Raw genomic sequence first — 19,049 nt, 5'->3', positions numbered from 1 at the left:
CTAACTTTTGCGAAGCCTCGGCTTTGTATTTCGGATTTGTCAGACATCAGATACAATTGGTCGGGTCAATAATAACATACAAATCATCTAAATTTCGGATTTTCCAAAAGTTTAACCTAATCTATAACTCAATAGTTTAGATTGGTTAGTCTGAATTGGTTGAGTTATCGAGTCATATGAATATCCTTACTTAAATTTTCATTTCCATGATTATGAATTGTGATAAAGTCTAAAAATTTGTTAATAAATATTAAATTCGTTATGACAATAAAAAAGAATAGTTTCTATAAGTTTTTTCGTTATAAATTTTAGATAAATATTGTCCTCGCATTTTTTATTAATGGAAATTTTTATTATAATTTTATCAATTTTGAAAAAAAAAATAAAAATTTCAACCCTTAAAAATAAAATATAATATAATATTAAATTTATTTAAAAATAAGTTTTGATATGATCTCGACCCGCTAACAAAGAATTCTCGTCATTAGTTTATATCTATTTGATTCATAAACTTTTAAACGTGTCTAATAATTTCCTAAACTTTCAATTTGTCTGCTTAAATATAAATTTAAAATTTATGTTGTTTAAGATGGTGGTCCATTAATTTTAAAATTTTCAAAATTTATTGAATTTTAAAATTAAAAGACTAAATTTATAATAAAAAAAATAGATTGGAATTAAAAAAAAAAAAAAAAAAAAAAAAAAAAAAAAAAAAATTGTGGTGGTTGTAAATGGGTGTGTGAGTGGCAAAAATGTAATAATCTAAAATGGTAAGGGTAATAGTGAAGCGGGCAATTGGTGAATGGTCTTCCTTAAACATCATCTAATGGCGAAACGATTCCGTTTGGTAATAAATGGGTTCCACCGCTTTCGTTGATAATATCTGAAATTTCCATCCCAATTTATGAACTCAACTACCCTTCTCTTCGGCCATGCCTTCTTCTGGGTATTGTTTTTCTTCCCCTTTTTCTTTACGGCTACTGATGTTCCTACTTTACTGTGCATTAGGGTACCCTTTTTGCTAATTATCAGCTGTTTCTCTTGTTTTTGAGGTGAAATCCTCTTGATTCTTCACTTTTTAGCTGTTTTAATCGCCCCCTTCACCCTTCTTTTTGTTGCTTTGCTTGAGAATATGCGGATCTTGCCCTTGCTTTCGATTCCATAAGCTTGTTCTTCACTGTTTCTATGTCTGTTCTATGCTTTTTTACTTGGATTAATGTTCATGGATTCAGGGTTTTGTGTATGAGAAAAGAGGGAAAGGGTATGTCCTGCTTGTTCATATCTGTGTGGAGAGTGAGCTTAAGGGAATCCATTGATATCTGTTTGAAGGTTAAGCATTAGGACAGCGGGGGTTTTTCTTGTAATGTTTTGATTGTTTTCTGTTTTAGAACAAATCATCTGTATGTCAATTTCCTCTAGGGTCTGTGGTTTATATGATAGACTAAAGCTGTTTGAGCTTTTGGTTTTCGTTTATATTCTGTGAAATCCCACGTTGGTTTGAGAGGGGAACGAAGCATTCCTTATAAGGGTGTGGAAACTTCTCCATGGCAGACGTGTTTTAAAATCTTGAGGAGAAGCTTGAAAGGGAAAGTCTGAAGAGGACAATATTTGCTAGTAGAGAGCTTGAGCTGTTACAAATGGTATCAGAACTAGATATTGGGTGGTGTGCCAATGAGGATGTTGGGCCCTCAAGAGGGGTGGATTGTGAGATCCCACCTCGGTTGGAGAGGGGAATGAAGCATTCCTTATAAGGGTGTGGAAATCTCTCCTTGGTAGATGCGTTTTAAAACCTTGAGGGGAAGCCCGAAAGGGAAAGCCCAAAGAGGACAATATCTGCTAACGGTGAGTTTGAGCTGTTACAAATGATGTCAGAGTCAAACACCAAGCAATGTGCCAGCGAGGATGCTGGGCCTTCAAGGGGGGTGGATTGTGAGATACCACATCGATTGGAGAGAGGAACGAAACATACCTTATAAGGGTGTGGAAACCTCTCCCTGGCAGACGAGTTTCCAAACCTTGAGGAAAAGTCCAAAGAGGACAATATTTGCTAACGGTGAGCTTGAGCTATTACAAATGGTATCAAAGCCAGACATCAGGTAGTGTGCCAGCGAGGACGCTAGGCCCCCAAGGGGGGTGAATTGTGAGATCCCACATCGGTTGGAGGGGAATGAAGCATTCCTTAAAAGGGTGTGGAAACCTCTCCCTGGCATACGCGTTTTAAAACCTTGAGGGGAAGCCTGAAAGGAAAATCCCAAAAAGGACAATATCTGCTAGCGATGAGCTTGAGCTGTTACATATTCATTTACATACAGAGTTTGATTTGTGTAGACCGGGCTGATTAAACATGATCATTAAAACTATATGTGTTCATGGATAAGAACAGTAGCCTAATGAGTAATTTCGTAGGCGAATTAAGTTCAAACGAAACTGTTCTTGGGTTTTTCTTTTCACAATACATAGTTTAGGACTCTTTAATGCTTCGAAATCAAATCGTTCTCTATAGTTTACGACTCTCATTTCGTGTTAGGCTGCTTTTTCTCAGAATCTCGCAACGATTGATCCTGAAGCATTGAAGTAACACGGGTTATTTTGCTGACGAAAGGAGAGAGCCTGTAATAAGTTTTGGATCATTTTTGTTTTCCACAAGTGTCCTGTTGTTGCTCTGGGTCAATCTCCAATGCAGGAATCGTCAAGAAAGAAAGTTCCGAACCAATCTCATAGGTTCTATGAACAGCCACCGCAAGAACCTGGGTCGTGTTACTGGCCTCCTATGAACCATGGAGGTGGCTTGTACTCTGATGATGTATTCGAACAAAATCACTTACCATCTGAGGCTTTCAAACAGTACTGCAACCTCGAGTCATCCTCGGGAACTAGTGGTTACCTTCCTCAAAATTCTTCCTCGACTGCTAGCTTCACGTCGAATGGAAGCCCTTCTTCACACCAAGAGTGCCATTCGTACTCGTTAGACCCGTATTATTCTCCCGACAATAACTGTGGCTCACCTATCAGTAGATCTTGTTTAACAGATGATGCTGCTGATGACTTAAGGCACAAAATCAGGGAATTGGAGACTGCAATGCTTGGACCAGATACCGATGGGTTTGACATCTACTCGGTCGCTAATCCAGTCGATCCTGTATTGCCTGTGCAAGAAGCAGGGTGGAAAGATGTGGCTGAGATAATGTCGAGAAAGGATTTGAAAGAGATGCTTTGTGCTTGTGCACGAGCAATAGGGGAAAACGATATGTTGACTGGTGAATGGTTGGTGTCGGAGCTACGTGGAATGGTCTCGGTTTCGGGTGAGCCAATCCAGCGTTTAGGAGCTTACTTGTTAGAGGCACTTATTGCAAGGACAGCCTCTTCAGGCAATTCTATCTGCAAAGCCTTAAGATGTAAAGAGCCTATAGGTACTGAGATGCTCTCATACATGCACATTCTCTATGAAATTTGCCCTTATTTCAAGTTTGGATACCTTTCAGCAAATGGGGCAATTGCTGAAGCCATTAAAGGTGAAAATAGAGTTCACATAATTGATTTTCAGATAGCACAGGGAAATCAATGGATTACATTGATGCAAGCTCTTGCAAATCGACCCGGAGGACCCCCGAAAGTTACCATTACAGGCATAGATGATTCCGCTTCCGCTTTTGCTCGAGGAGGGGGGCTCGAGATTGTAGGGAAAAGGTTGTCGCTTTTGGCGGAGTCGTTAATGGTACCCTTCGAGTTCCGTGGAATTGCAGGCTCTGGTTCTGAAATTCAACGTGAAGATCTTAAAGTTCAACCAGGTGAAGCCATTGCTGTGAGTTTTACCTTGGTGCTGCATCATATGCCTGACGAAAGCGTTGGCAGTCAGAATCACCGGGATCGAATCTTGCGGCTGGTCAAGAGCTTGTCTCCAAAAGTTGTGACAGTCGTCGAGCATGAGTCGAACAACAATACAGCTCCCTTTTATTCCCGTTTCCTCCAGACATTAAAATATTACACAGCTATCTTCGAATCCATAGATGTTACCCTCCCAAGAGATCACAAGGAGCGAATCAACGTGGAGCAGCACTGTTTAGCTCGCGACATCGTAAACATAGTTGCCTGTGAAGGAGCCGAAAGAGTCGAACGTCATGAACTTCTCGGAAAATGGAGATCACGGTTCCTCATGGCGGGGTTTAAGCCACACCCTTTAAGCCCTTTTGTCAATGCTACCATTGAGGCACTGCTAAAGAACTACAGTGATAAGTACACGCTTGAAGAAAGGGATGGGGCTCTATATCTCGGCTGGTTGAATCAAAATTTGGTTACCTCTAGTGCTTGGATATGATACCCACCTAGTTGTAAAAGACATCTTCCCACTTCAAAACTATGAACTTATGAACTTTTGATGATTTCATTAGAACTGATATCTGTATTCACTAGAAGAGTTGTTGCTAATTAATACTTATATTTCAAGTATTTGAATTACATTGTAAAGATACATCCTGTGTAACAAATAAAACCAAGTGGTTCATATCATATTTGTACATGTATTGACGGCGACGTTAGAACGAACGCGGTTAACGCCAGAATAAGATCATAAACAACAAAGGGCAAACATATGGAAAGAAAGCAACTGGTGGCGTCTCGTTCTCATGGCTATGGCCCTGTTAGTATTCTCCCGACGCTCGGCGGATATGGGTGAGACGAATGGTTTAGCGGAACAACATCCACGCTTCGGCTCTCACTCAAGCTCTCTCTTGGTCCATGCTGGTTCATACCTCTATTGTGAACACTGAAATATGTTGGGGCTGAGTTTTCTTGAACTACTTCGAAGTTGAAATTGCCATTTGGAGCGAGAGCCTGCTGCCTGTACTCGTTTGATCTATTTTCACCAATGCCAACGCCAAGATCAAGGCTTACGGTGTCCCTGTCTTCGAGTCTATACCTCAATGGTGCGGTTCTCAATGGGCCTGCAGCGTCATGGCTACTGGTTTTTGCAGTGGGGACATCGTGATTATGTTTCCCTTCATATGTAGTTATAACAGCTTTTGGGTCATGAGATGCTCTTTCGACATGTTTTCTGACCGGACATCCAACATTTGTGCACTTGTAATAACTCCTGCATTTTTGGAATTGATAAATAGGTAAATATTGACATCAGAACACAGAACCTTCAATGGAAGGGCACAACAGTATGATTGTAGCTAATTTTTAGAGTATAATTGTAGCTAAAATTTGGATACAAAAGCAAAAGCGAGCTAAGTACTAATATATCGGTTTCTTCAACGTATTTAGGCAGGCAAGCTCCAAAGAATTTCATCAATAATATCACCGGAGCAATAAATATGGACAACATTATGCTTGAATTGTATATTATATGTAACAGCCCAAACCCACCGCTAGCAGATATTGTCCTATTCAGGCTTTCCCTTTCGGGCTTCCTCTCGTGGTTTTTAAAACGTGTCTATTAAGAAGAGGTTTCTACACCCTTATAAGAAATGTTAAAGATATTTGGCAATGCATCCGATCATCATTAGAAAAAAAGAACTTACCTTGGGTTCGGGTTTCCTCTCACTACCTTCTGGCCATATTTGCGCCAGCGATACCCATCATCCAGTATATCAACCTCACTTAAGGTTTGAACCACGACACGCGGTTCCCTAATTGGCCTAACCATTGGGCATGCCTCAAAACCACCAAGTTCCATTTTCCTGATGAATTTGATTAAAACAGAACTCACAAACAGTACAACAAAACAGTGTGCTGCCTTTTCTCATGCACAATACTCGGAGAACATGTTAACTTGTAAACAAGTATACCTCCGCTTCAAGATTATGTCATCGTCATCAAGCTCATCAGGGTTCTTGCATGGCAGAGTTGTTCCTGCACCTTCGGTATTGCTATCATTTGCAGCCAGTCGTTCGGGAGTTCCATTTGGCTCAATGGAATGCACTGTCTGAGTGTATATGCTGCACGACCTGTCTAAAATGGAATATAATAGATTAAACAACCATGCTTAACACCCTGTAAATGGATTGAACTTATGAAATATTAAAGATGGAAACTAAATACACAGGTTTATTTCTCTACCATCTTGGCCAGTTAAAGGTGAAGGCTTATCAGGACCATCTTTCACAGAAGCACTGGCAGAATATCGCCGACTTGGCTGAAGCTTAGGATGATCATGAGTACCCTTATAGACAATATCGGTTATTTGTCCATCGTGAGAGCGCTCAAAGAGCTTTTTCACTTCACAGTTAGGATGTGTACATTTATAATAACTACGGGGAAATTCGCTCCCTTTAACATGCTTCTGTCCATACTTCCGCCAGTTATATCCATCATCTGATATCCTATCTGAAACTACTGGACTGCCACTGCCTTTTGGATCAGATTGTGCGGCCTGAGCCCTGGTATTTGTGTTCAGACTATGATTGAAATCGTCTCCATCAATATCAGGAACAGCAGCCCCTGAGGCAACTGGATCCATCTGGGTTGACCGATTCGAATCATTTGAAATGACATTGATCTCACTTTTAGTCATGGGTGGAGCAGTAAATGGTTGAGGTTGGCCTTGAACTTGAAGTCCACAAGATTGTTCATCTTTTCTATGACTCATATCTGCAGGAACCTTGGAGCAAACGAAAATCATTAGGAAACAAGCACCTAAATTGGGGGAACATCACCACTCAAATCATAGGCTAAACTATAATTCTAGTCTCTACACCAAGTACATTCTTGAAACAAAGAACTTACAGGACATGAGGAAGCTGACATGATAAGACTTCAACTTTATATCTGACATTACAAAGGTAATGTCAACTTTCATACGATGACACGTGACCTTTTAGTTACTGTTTTAATTGGGGAGTGAAAATCTGAAGCTAAATTGATAAATTTTCAAAGTATAGTTTTTGAAATGAAACAAATGAGTAAAGGACAGAAATGTTAACACTAGTAATGTCCAAAGACTTAAATTGACAGGAAGACTGGAAATAGTAGGAAAAAAAAGTTCAAAGCAAAGAAGAATTAGATGTTAAAAAAAAAAAAAGTTAGTCTAAACTAGTTTTTGCTTGTATGTCCTGATATTCTTTCATTCCTTTACAGCAAATTAGATTTGTACCAAGAATAATAAGTGACATAAAATAAAACATTTCGGTTCGTACAGTCAGAAAACTACTGGATGAAAGTAACAAGAGCCAATACAAATGTTTTAAGTTTGTGCTTCGCAATGAATCACGCAAAATATTTTCTTAAAAATCGAGATAAAACAAGAATGGAGACCTCAAGAATCAAACGGCTAATATTTACTCTAATATCTACAACTAAGATGGACTCCCTATCATGTTGTTTGATGTTAAAGATCCCTGTCCAAATCAAAGACCTGTTATGTCGTCTAATGAAAAGTAAAAGTTTTAATGAAGAACATTCCTTGCAGACTCCTACCAATCTATTCTTGCCATGACCAGGTCACTTAGCCATACCACTTGAAAAAATATGGATTGGTGAGTTGAGTTTCATGTCATAAGTGATATTTGATTGGCATGTTCATGTGTCTAAACATGTTATCAAAACAATAATTTAATAATACAAAAACTTTTTGTTCACAGATCTCAATAATTTTTTTGAAGGACCTAGTATTTTTGGACTAGAGATCATTTGTAATATTTAGGGTTAAAGTACCCTTGTGGTCCTTGTATTTTAGGACTCGTCTCATTTTAGTCCTTGTACTTTCTATAGATCTTAAAATTAGTCCACATTGTTAGTTTGAAGTTCATTTTTATCAAAATTGGTGAAAAACTAATAATAATTTTCATTCAAGAAAAGACACAAGGTGAAATATGTTCCAAAATTTAGAGACTAATCTGCTTTTAGAAAAGTTGACCATAAACTAGTAGTAGAGACTAAATTTAAGATTAATAGCAACTAGGTGAACTAAATTGCAAGTACCAACTTTCAGAGACCAAAATAGTGTTTGAACCAATATTTAGCCAATAATTAAACAACTGAAAAGTTCCTATGGAATTACCATATTTGGTCCAACATATGGCTTGAACTCGAAGTAGTTGGAGTTTCCTTCATCTGAGGCATTAGCATTTGAGCAAGCCATGGTGGTCATCGGATAAATAGCCAAGCTAGAAGAGTCATGTGCCATTGGCAGCTTGGTAAAGGACCCAGTTGTCGGAGAAGGCTCTACCTGCACAAGACAGTTATTTTTCACATGAATAATTCAAGCAAGAAACATAAATTTCTCCTTTCACTATCACTGGAAGCTTAAAAGCCAATAAACATGCAGCAACACGGACAATTCCACATACGTTCTTTACTTACGTATAAAAATATTTCAATATAATTCAACGGTCACCTAACAGAAGAAAGGAAACCACAGAAACTATGATCTCTAACTATCCTTAATCGTACAAAGCTAATAAAATCGAAACGCTCGTAATATTAGGGTGGAGGCAAGGTGGAGTGCTTACAGATAACAGCATAAAATAGATCCATAAGCTCCAAATGAAGGACGATAATTATCTCTTAAATGTCTATGTCCAAGCTCATCTTATTCTTCACCATGTCTATCTCTTTTATATGCCATTGTAGGATATTGAACAAAAGCAACACACTTCTCATAGCAGATTCATTTACTTCTAATTCCATATATATAGACAAATAGAAAAAGTTCGGGTTCATACAAAGATGAAGAAAAAGCTAAAGCACCACTGAAAAGGTAGATTCATTATGTGAAAAACCCACATAGATTAGAGGTAGAAAGAGCACGCAATTATTCTCTCAAACTTGCAACAACATTATTCCCTAAAGCAATTTTATGGAATAACCCACACGGGCATAAAGGAGCCACCCAATTTAGTGGACTGCTCTAAGAACAGGAATCAGAATCAACAGGTCCCAGCAACTCCAGCACCCAATTAAAATATATAATGGTGTTAAAATCGCATCAGTCAGGTCCTTTAAAACTCCCAAATTAAGTATATGCCAAGAACAAAATGGTGAAATAAGTTCACCCTCTGTTCGATCAGAGGAAAAAACTGGGTTAGATATTCTCATTACAAACGACAACATAAATTAGAAGAATTCAACACAACCTGAGAGAAAAAAATGAAGAACAGTAGAAGAATTCAAGCACAAACTCATTTCAGATCTCAACCCTCGTCCCCAAATTGAAAATCAAAACAACAAAAATACAAGAGAAAAGGAAAGGAACCTTGAAGTTAGTAAGCAAAACAGGAGAGTCAAGAAAGGAAGAGGGACTGAGGCCGGGAGGGATGGTAATGCAAGGGGACCGGAAGATCGGAAGCTTAGCCGGAGACATGAGCTTGTACTTGGCGCCGGCAGCGGCGGTGGAGGCAGGTTCAGTGGGGTCCATGAGGAGAGAGAGAGGAGGAGGTGGAAGAAGAGGAGGGCAGAAAGGTCATTAAGGAGGAGGAAGCTCCAGGAGTTCAGGGATTTGGATTCAGACTATTTAGGGTAAGCTCTGTAAAAGAGAGAGAGAGAGGAGTGTGAAGAGAGCTTTTGGGTGCGCCGTTGCTTTTTTATTTATTTATTTATTTTTATTTATTTTATTTATTTATTTTAATTCCATTTTTTTAAAATATTTTCCCTCTAAAGTCATTAAAGCAATATTTTTCTTTTTTTTTTTTACTTTAATGGAAATTAAATTTCCATCCGTTCATATAAGGAATGGATTAAAATGTCCAACAAACTTATTTAATAACTCCAAATTTTATATTCATAGATTTTATCCTAATTATTTTTGTCTATATCCTTTTAATTTTGTAATAAAATTTAATTACGTAACTATTTTGGGATTTCCAGGTACGATGTATACTCGGTGTTCATATAAACTTATTTTATTTTTAATATTATTATAAAAAGTTGTTAGGATCGATACCAGTTGTTAGCTCTAATACCAATTGTTAGGATGGTTCAACAACGCACACATTCGATCAAGATGAACCACAAAGAACAAGAGAGAGAAAATGAGGAATATTGGCTAAAGGTTTTATGTTGATGACTTCAGGTATTATACAACAGTAGAGAATGAGAATGGAGAAAGTACATCGGAAAGTACTGCATGAGTATATATATGTAGCATTAGGCTCCATATCCCAACAAACGTAAAGAATATTTGACGTTTGTAACACAAGTTAGTGATGCACTGTGAACTATGAATGTTTGATATTTGAGATTTACGAGATTTTATATATTAATGTTACATGATTTGTGGATAATTATAATTTTTTTTAAAAAAAAAAAAAAAAAACAAGCTAAACGAGTAAGGAACACACGGAAGAAAGTTTGTTAGGGGTGAGATGCATTGAGCGACGACCCCAATTTGTAGAAAAAAAAACCTGCAACCCCTTGACTTTTCAGATTTTGATTCTTTCGTATCTTCATTGAAAAAATTGTGAAATCTCTGCTTGGTACATTTTATAAAAAAATTGTTGGCATATTATTAAAAAAATATACTGTTTGATCCCTTAACTAGCTTCAACGGGTTGACCAAAATGAGGCTAAGGGGTCATTCGGTGAGATGCATTGAGCGACGAAAGCAAAGAAAGATGGGTTCTCATTACTATGGATATATGCTCACCATTCCATTTTTATTGTATCCTTTGATCAATCTTGGGTCTTAGGTATGGGTTGGATCATGGTAACGAAGGTTCAGTAGTTGTATAATTCCTAAGAAGAAAGTTGTCTACTTGCAAAGTCGATAGGGCGTGTTAGACTCAACAGAAGTATAAGATGTATGTCAATAGGATATAAGAAGAGATTCAATTTGTCCTTTAGCCTAGCCTATGTCTATAGTTGGCGTCCGTTGCACGCCTTCGTTACTTGAGGCTTACGCCCCATAGAAACTGTCTACCTGCATTTTCTTGTTTACTCTCTCGTGCTAATATTTCATCCTTTTTCTTGCCGTTTTCCACCATTTCATCTTATTCACCGAAGTAAAAAGGTGAAGGAGTGAAGATTTAGATATGTATAGCATATATCTAGCCTTTCGACTTGTCTTTTACCAGTAGTGGTCTATGTTTCCTTCCTACCGTCACTCGCCCACCAGAATTCTTCCTTGGTTCTGCACGAAGCCCAAAAGAAAATTTTTATCTTCTTCACATCGATGTTCTAGTGGACAATACCGCTAGACATGGGATGCTCTCCTCTATGGATAGGAAAAGCTCTATTGCGATTTTGCGAGACATTCTACCATATCGATGTAATGAAATTGAAATGTGACTTCATAAGATATAATTAAAACAACCCGACGACGAAAAAAAAAAAAAAAAAAAAAAAACAACTAGACAACCTAATCCAATCCAATCCGAAAATATAGAGCTGAGTTGGATTGGGTTGTGAACTCTATTCATGTTGTTCACGTCACCAACCCAACCAACCTTTGAACTTTAGAATTGATCTAAAAGATTTTTCTACATCCGGACCCCTACAACCAACAATAGGTTCACTTCTCTTTTTCCAGGCTTGACAAATTATCAACTCCAACTAAAATCTTACACAAACAACACATCATCGTTATTTCTTTTAATTGCTTGACTTGAGTTGTTCAATACAAAGAGAAATATCGGCCAGAAGTTTATTGATGATTTATGCACTCCCAGAAGAATATATACACGGTTCAATTTATTATCAATAACTTTAGTTTTATAGTCCTCTAGTATATATAATCATTTACGACGTATAACCATTGAATGAGCTATAAGTATACATTAGACTCCATAACCTAACATTCATACATGTCCCCACTCCTTATCGATGTCCTTGAGTCCATTGAGGATAAATAGGATTACTCGAATTGTTTAGCATTTTATAAGAGTGGATAGCTAACGTTGTGACATCTAAGCGAGAGAAGAGAAATAGAAGCTATATATTCAAGGAAGTTACGGACTAAATCAGAGATTGGATGGACATCTCGAACATCTGAAACATATGATCACTTTTTCGTCGTTATGTGCTGATTGGATGCATACTCATGTGATTGATAGACAGAGAAATTACGTAACTGACGAGACCGACTTAACCAAAAGTTGTCGACTCTCCCCTCTCTTGATGGCAAATCTTTGTTAACCGACACTTGAAAACATATGTACAAGCACATACATTCCCAATTGCTCCGACATGGATAATGTTCTGTAGTATATGGATAATGTTGAATGCTTATATTAGTAACGCTATTGATACAACCCACTTTGTAATTGTTACAAATATTTTGATTCAAATTGTTTAGGAGGAGACCGGTAAGTGGGGTATCCTATATAAGGCCGACTTTCGTCCCTGCTCAACGGGTGGGTCTTGTAGTCAAGCTCCCATCAACTAGCTAAGATTTCCGAGATGCTAGCACAATTGACCTTCAATTGGTATTTTTTCACGAAAAACAAACATGAGATAACAAATCCAGTATTTCACTAAGATTTCGAAAACCTATCCCGAATTCAAGTTGATTATGTTTTGTCTCTCCCTCGGAGAAAGACGATCAAACAATTCTCAATCATGGTCCTTACGGGGCTCAACGAGAAGAGAGTTGTAACATGAGAGAAGCACGAAAGTCGGAAAGCTGAATCGAGGAAAAACTTATATCTATATATATATATATATATGCCCCACCTAGATTTGTCCAATATAATATTTAATGGGCTTAACCCTCTTTCGCCCAATCCTCCATTTTATTTTATTTTATTTTATTTTATTTATTTATTTATTTATTATTATTAATCTAGACAATTACTCAAATTTAAACTTTATGAAATGGTTAAATTTGGTTATATTATATGCTATCACTTGAATTAAATTATATATTTTTTAAAAAATATAATACGTGACATCATTTACGTAATTGACTTACGAGCTGATGTGTACAAATTAATTATATAAATAATTTTAACGATATATTTTAAAATTAAATAAATGCACGGTAATTTTCTATGTAATTCAGCTACTTTTTAAAATACTTTTCAACTATTTGGAAGTAATTTTTCAAAAGATGTATTGAAATTGAATCGTAAATTTTAATTAAATATTTAAAAATAAACAAGTAGATGTTTTGCCACTAAAATTTTACTTTTATTAAAAATAAAATTTGATTAAATGATGTGAACAGCTAAAAGCTATCCAACCGAGAAAAATTATGATTGGGTTGAATTGGATTGAGTTCATTATTTAACAGTCGTTTAGTCCGAAACTGTTACTTATTTAGAAAGAAACTGTTTATGATCGAGATTTCAAAAGGTAACTTAAACCTTAAATATTGCATCACACCTAAGATCTAAAGTATGACTAATATATTATATCGAGCTATAGGTCAATTAGTTCATGTATTAATAATGTTTTAGAACTTAGAAGTTTGAATCCCGAGTCCTACACGTTATCTAAACTAAAATAATATTAAAATAAAAACGAAGATCAAACCCTTTGCAATATAGAACTAAGTCTCTAATTTTTTTTCTCGAGTTTTTAGTTTTTGAAAATTAAATTTATAAATCAAGTTTTAAAAACTAAAAAATATCCACCGCTAGGAGATATTGTTCGCTTTGGTTTGTTACATATCGTCGTCAGTCTCATGGTTTTAAAACGCGGTCTGTTAAGGAGAAGTTTTCACACCCTCGTAAGGAATGTTTCGTTCCCCTCTCTAACCAATGTGGGATCTAACAATCTACCCCCTTCGGGCCTTAGTGTCCTCGTTGGCACACCACCCAGAACCTGGTTCTGATACCATTTGTAACAGCCCAAGCCCACTGCTAGCAGATATTGTTCGCTTTGACCCATTACGTATCGCCGTCAGCCTCACGATTTTAATACACATCTACAATGGAGAGGGTCTTGCCCTACTCTGACCAGAGCCAGACACTGGTTGGAGTAGTGCTATAGACGCGTTTTAAAACCGTGAGGCTAACGACGATACGAAATAGGAAAAAACGGACCATATCTACTAGCGGTGAGTTTGAGCGATTACCGTTTTAGTTTTAGAAATTTGACTCGGATTAAATAAAAGTTATCAAATGAGGCTTAAATTAACTATCTGATCAAAATAGAAATTTCCACACAGATATGTATGAATGATTATATTGAAGCAAGATTAGTTCCAGAAACCTTTTTTTAAGTAGAATTTGAACATCTGATTTTTTAATCAATAGTATATATTGAATCAATCGAACTATACTCAAATGTTGACAAGTGCGAAACAATTGTTTCATAGGAGAAAGCGAAGATATTTGTTAGCTTTAAATTTATGTTGGGACGTATCGATTAATGATTACGAGTCATCACATGGTTCAACACGTCTAGTGTACTAGTCTAGTACACTTGCAAGTTCAACAAAGTAAGAAAACGGTCACATGCATCCTTATGGATACATTAACTCGTTGGTTAACCCGAACCATCATTTAACGACACTAATAAATATTTTTCGATATAATTCTATTTCTTTTTTTAAGTGAATTTAGTTATATTTACAATAAAATAAAATAATGTTAAAATAGTGAAAAAAAAAGAAAGAAGAGGTTTTCACACTATTACAAGGAATGTTTGATTCTCCTCTCGAGTCGATGTGGAATCTCAAAAACCAGGTCGTGGGATTTTTGTCTTCACCAATCACGATCATATTAACGTGTCTACTAGGGATAGAAACTTGTGTCTTCACCAATGACGACCATAGATTTGAAGTTTCAAAAATCAAGTCGTTTCAAAAATCAGGTCATGACAATCATATATCGTTTAAGATTATATTAACTGCCTTAGATATATATTAGATAATATTAAATTACAAATAAAGTCATTGAGACACGTATCCTATTATTTTAAACTACATAACCAAATGAAATGACTTAAGCCGATATAAACAATAAAAACTTATGAGCTCCATCGAAACGAAAAGGGAGAGGACACCATACATCCACATTAATAAGACGAGACGTAGACATAACAAAGTTAACCTAACACGAAACAAATTTGACCTAACATATGTTTAATTACAACGTTTGATGTGTCGAACCAAACATGTAGAAATATGGCAAGTTCTCAACTCTTGAAAACACCAAAAACACTTTTGTCTTCATTAAAAATCTAGTTTAAACAAACATGAAAGAAAGGAACACTTCCTTTTGTTTGGTAACTTCGTGGAGATTAAGGAATGGTTCATTAAATAGAAGGTAGGCCAATTCATAAATTGAGTATACATAGAGTACATGTAATCCAAACATTGTTTTGCCTCATTAAAAACATCAAACTTGGTTGAAATTATCCCAAATAATCATAATACCTAGAATTTTTATAGCGTTTTTCGTACGTCGTGGCAACTCATGTTATTCAACTAGATCTATATGAGAATATTAGGCTCGTCACAGTTCCACAATTTTCGAATCAATTCCTCCCCGCTCAATACAAAATAAATAGAACAGAAACTCACGATCCACAATATGTAACGTTCTTGATTTTTATAAAATCAAGTCTACTAACCATAGAAGGTATTGGAATAGGCATCAATATCTTTATTGTTGAGGCTGATTGCGTCGACATATCTTTATTTCTACCAACGTTGCATATTGTATCGGGATGTATGCGGATGTATACATGTTTTTGTTGAAAAAACTTATCCCGTAAGTGTTATATCGATGTTTTCTTCCGATGCTAGTTTTCATTGAGTTTTATTTACGTTGATATTTTGGTTGGTTGTGTGAACGTTTATTTGGATTTTTTAAAGCCAAAACCTGTGAGATCCCACATTGATTGGGAAGGAGAACAAAACACCCTTTATAAGGGCGTGAAAACCTCTCTCTAGCAGATGCGTTTTAAAAACCTTAATGGGAAGTCCGAAAGGGAAAGTCCAAAGAGAACAATATCTATTAGCAATGCACTTGGGCTGTTACAAATGGTATCAGAGCCAAATACCGAACGATGTGTTAGTGAGGATGTTGGGTCCCAAAGGGGTGTAGATTTTAAGATCCCACATCGGTTGGAGAGGAGAACGAAACACCCTTATAAGGGTGTGGAAACCTCAATGTTTAAAAACCTTGAAGGGAAGCCCGAAAGGGAAAGTTCAAAGAGGACAATATCCTCTTCCTAGCAGATACGATCCCGAAAGACAATAGACTTGAACGGTTACAAAACATGTTAATTGAATTAAAAGCCCCTAACATCAAATTATGAGTATTCAACCCTATTATAAATGCAACATGATTTTAGATAAATATAGATGAACTCATATACATATTCCTAGGTCTGATAACGGATTAGGACACGCTCACATTGTTGGATACCAATAAAAAGAAAGGAGCACAGATCAAAACATACCAGAGAAGTAACATACATGACGTCCCGAGACATGCATGTACCTGACATATCGTGAGACGAGTCAAAATTGTCCAAAGCATGGCCCACACATGGTTGAATTATATTAACCCATGTGGATCGAACGCGATTCGTTGACTTTTTTTAATTTATATTTTCTTCAAACCCAAATAACATGAAACTGCCAGGTCATTTCCACTTTCCTTTTTCTAATTTTATATTTATTATTATTATTATTATTATTTATTTTTCTTTTTTTCCAAGAATCAATTTTGCAATAATTCCCACTAAGAAAATAAAAAAGTTATTCACAGCGAACATATTCTTAAAATAAATAAATAAATTAATTCTCATTATAAATTATTATTATTATTATTATAAATTAGAAATAAATAAATAAATAAATAAATTTCTAAGTACACCCACCAAACGTCTCTTTAACACCACCAACCCAACCTTTTCAACGCCAATAAATCGCCGACTTCCGAACCCTTCACCTCTCCCACTTTTCATGTTCTTCTCTCAAGATTTCAATTCATTTTCCCTTCAACTTCATCACCCACTTCTTCATGGTACCAAATTTCAATCGGGTTAGGCGTTCGAATTCTCAACTTTTCTTGTTCTTGAATTTCTCGTGATATTTGAATCTTTTATTTCAGATGCCTAGTGTAACGACGGAGTCGTCCGAGAAGGACTCGGAGCCATTTGTCGAAGTGAATCCAACGGGTCGATATGGGCGATACGGCGAGCTTCTAGGGTCGGGAGCGGTGAAGAAAGTGTACCGAGCGTTTGATCAAGAAGAAGGAATTGAGGTGGCTTGGAATCAAGTGAAATTAAGAAGCTTTTCAAATGATCCATCCATGATTGATAGGCTTTACTCGGAGGTGACATTGCTAAGAACCTTAAAGAACAATAACATCATTGCTTTGTACGATGTATGGCTTGACAAACTTCATGGAACCTTAAATTTCATTACCGAGGTTTGTACAAGTGGGAATCTTAGAGAATATAGGAAGATACATAGGCAAGTTTCTTTGAAAGCCTTGAAGAAATGGTGTAAGCAAGTTCTTAAGGGTTTGCATTATTTGCATACTCATGAGCCTTGTGTTATTCATAGAGATCTCAATTGTAGCAACCTCTTTGTCAATGGCAATGTTGGTCAGGTACTCATTCATGAACTTGGGCTAATCTTGAGCTTAATAATTGGCTTCATTTTAGGGTTTTCTCATGATTTTGGCTACCAATTTGTTGTCATGGTAGGTGAAGATTGGTGATTTGGGTATGGCTGCAACGGTGGGGAAGAATCACTCAGCTCATTCAGTGCTTGGGACACCGGAATTCATGGCACCTGAGCTATATGAAGAGCATTACACCGAGCTTGTGGACATATATTCATTTGGCATGTGTTTGCTTGAATTGGTCACCTTGGAAATTCCCTATAGTGAATGTGATAACGTTGCCAAGATCTATAAGAAAGTATGCTCGGGCATCAAGCCGTTGGCGCTCGACAAGGTCAAGGACCTTGAGGTGAAGGGTTTCATTGAGAATTGCCTTGCTCCGTCCCAAGATCGGCCCTCGGCTGCTGACCTCCTCCACCACCCGTTTTTCAGTGAAATTGATGATGACGATGACGACGATAGTAATGATCGTTAGTGTATTGCGATTGAATAAGAATTTATATGTGGTTTGTATGTATGATGAATGAAATTAGTGTTTGTTTTCTCATTAAAGTTGTTTTTTTTTTCAATTCTTTCATTATTTTAAGAGAGATAGCAAGTGGGTTTGAAATGCTTTTCCCATATTGTAAGGTGGAATTGGATAAGCATTATTGACCTTTTAGGTTTTATTTTTATTTATTTTTATTTATTGTATATAGAAACATTTGATTTTTATGAGTGTTCTTCCTTGTCAAAGAAAATCAATTCAATAAAGGTAATAAATTAGAAAATAGGAATGAAATGGAAAAAAAAAAAAAAAAGGAAAATAAAGAAGGATGTGCGTGGGGCTTGCTCGTGAGTGCACGTGCACGGTGTCACAATTGCACTTTGATGGCAACAGACTTGCGATTGTGTGACACTCACTTCCCAGCAACAAGTGAGTTAAGTCTATTTGTTCTTGCGTCGCTTACGACCAAGCGACGTATGCTCCAGTCTCTGGCCCCAGTTCAAGAAGAAAGTTTTAGAAACGGGGGCAGAGAGATTTCGAATTCGAGTTTTGAAAGCAAGATTTGAGAAATTGGAGATGGTGTTGAATGTAAGCAAAAAGGCAACAAAAACGACTTACTGCATATAACTATCGAGTAGGAAGAAGTTGACAACTAGTCATATCCCATATAGTACATTTTGGGGCATTTTAGCTCTTGCAGGTGTAGACACGTTTTTGGTGAACGGTCATACACCCTCATACTGACCCAATATGGAATGGTAAAGACCTATATAGGATGAAAGCATGTAAAAGGGGTTTGGAACGGGCATGCAACCATGGACAACATGTCCTGGACAAGCAAGACCGGGATATCTGTCATGCGGCCATTGACAACAAGCCTTGGACATGCATGACCGTGATACACGGCCCCACGCGTGGGGGATCGTAGAATGTGGGACAAATCCATTTGGTCCCATTTGACTTGTATTGGTTTGTTTTTCGATTCAATTTTAATATCGTACATAATTTTATTATGTTAGATCTATGGAGTATCCAACTATTTTCTAATAGTGATGTCAAATAATTTGGGTTTAATTGATGATTAATCTCCACGACACAAA

At 36.7% G+C, this 19,049-nt stretch overlaps 2 protein-coding genes and 1 pseudogene across 7 annotated transcripts; 2 read left to right on the top strand and 1 right to left on the bottom strand.

The window, feature by feature from the left end:
• Window positions 1-813: 813 nt before the first annotated feature.
• Window positions 814-4,506, top strand: LOC111810788 (scarecrow-like transcription factor PAT1 pseudogene; annotated as a pseudogene). Of its 3 annotated transcripts, none has more exons than XR_015411701.1 (2): window positions 814-946; window positions 2,543-4,506. The product of XR_015411701.1 is annotated as a scarecrow-like transcription factor PAT1 pseudogene, transcript variant X1 (transcript). The 3 variants fall into 3 exon arrangements; XR_015411702.1 differs by having other exon boundaries at window positions 821-946; window positions 2,528-4,506; XR_015411703.1 differs by having other exon boundaries at window positions 912-1,052.
• LOC111810785 (putative WRKY transcription factor 20) lies at window positions 4,403-9,495 on the bottom strand. 2 transcript variants are annotated; one of them, XM_023697568.2, is made up of 6 exons: window positions 9,194-9,495; window positions 8,000-8,167; window positions 6,061-6,601; window positions 5,790-5,952; window positions 5,523-5,681; window positions 4,403-5,089 (listed from the first exon to the last, which is right to left on the bottom strand). In XM_023697568.2, the coding sequence occupies exons 1-6, from the start codon at window positions 9,353-9,355 to the stop codon at window positions 4,627-4,629; spliced, it is 1,656 nt and encodes a 551-aa protein (XP_023553336.2). In that variant the 5' UTR covers window positions 9,356-9,495; the 3' UTR covers window positions 4,403-4,626. The 2 variants fall into 2 exon arrangements, with proteins under 2 accessions (XP_023553336.2, XP_023553337.2); XM_023697569.2 differs by lacking the exon at window positions 9,194-9,495 and adding an exon at window positions 8,451-8,602.
• Window positions 9,496-16,696: 7,201 nt separating this feature from the next.
• On the top strand, window positions 16,697-18,176 carry LOC111810804 (putative serine/threonine-protein kinase WNK11). Of its 2 annotated transcripts, none has more exons than XM_023697605.2 (3): window positions 16,697-16,856; window positions 16,944-17,447; window positions 17,545-18,176. In XM_023697605.2, the coding sequence occupies exons 1-3, from the start codon at window positions 16,854-16,856 to the stop codon at window positions 17,935-17,937; spliced, it is 900 nt and encodes a 299-aa protein (XP_023553373.2). In that variant the 5' UTR covers window positions 16,697-16,853; the 3' UTR covers window positions 17,938-18,176. The 2 variants fall into 2 exon arrangements, with proteins under 2 accessions (XP_023553373.2, XP_023553372.2); XM_023697604.2 differs by having other exon boundaries at window positions 16,726-16,874.
• Window positions 18,177-19,049: the final 873 nt, after the last annotated feature.

The sequence above is a fragment of the Cucurbita pepo genome, chromosome 14, assembly GCF_057944985.1.
Source record: "Cucurbita pepo subsp. pepo isolate OVF chromosome 14, ASM5794498v1, whole genome shotgun sequence".
NCBI classification, from domain to species: domain Eukaryota; kingdom Viridiplantae; phylum Streptophyta; class Magnoliopsida; order Cucurbitales; family Cucurbitaceae; genus Cucurbita; species Cucurbita pepo.
Note: the sequence above shows the minus strand (reverse complement) of the source record. Positions and strands in the feature narration are given on the sequence as shown.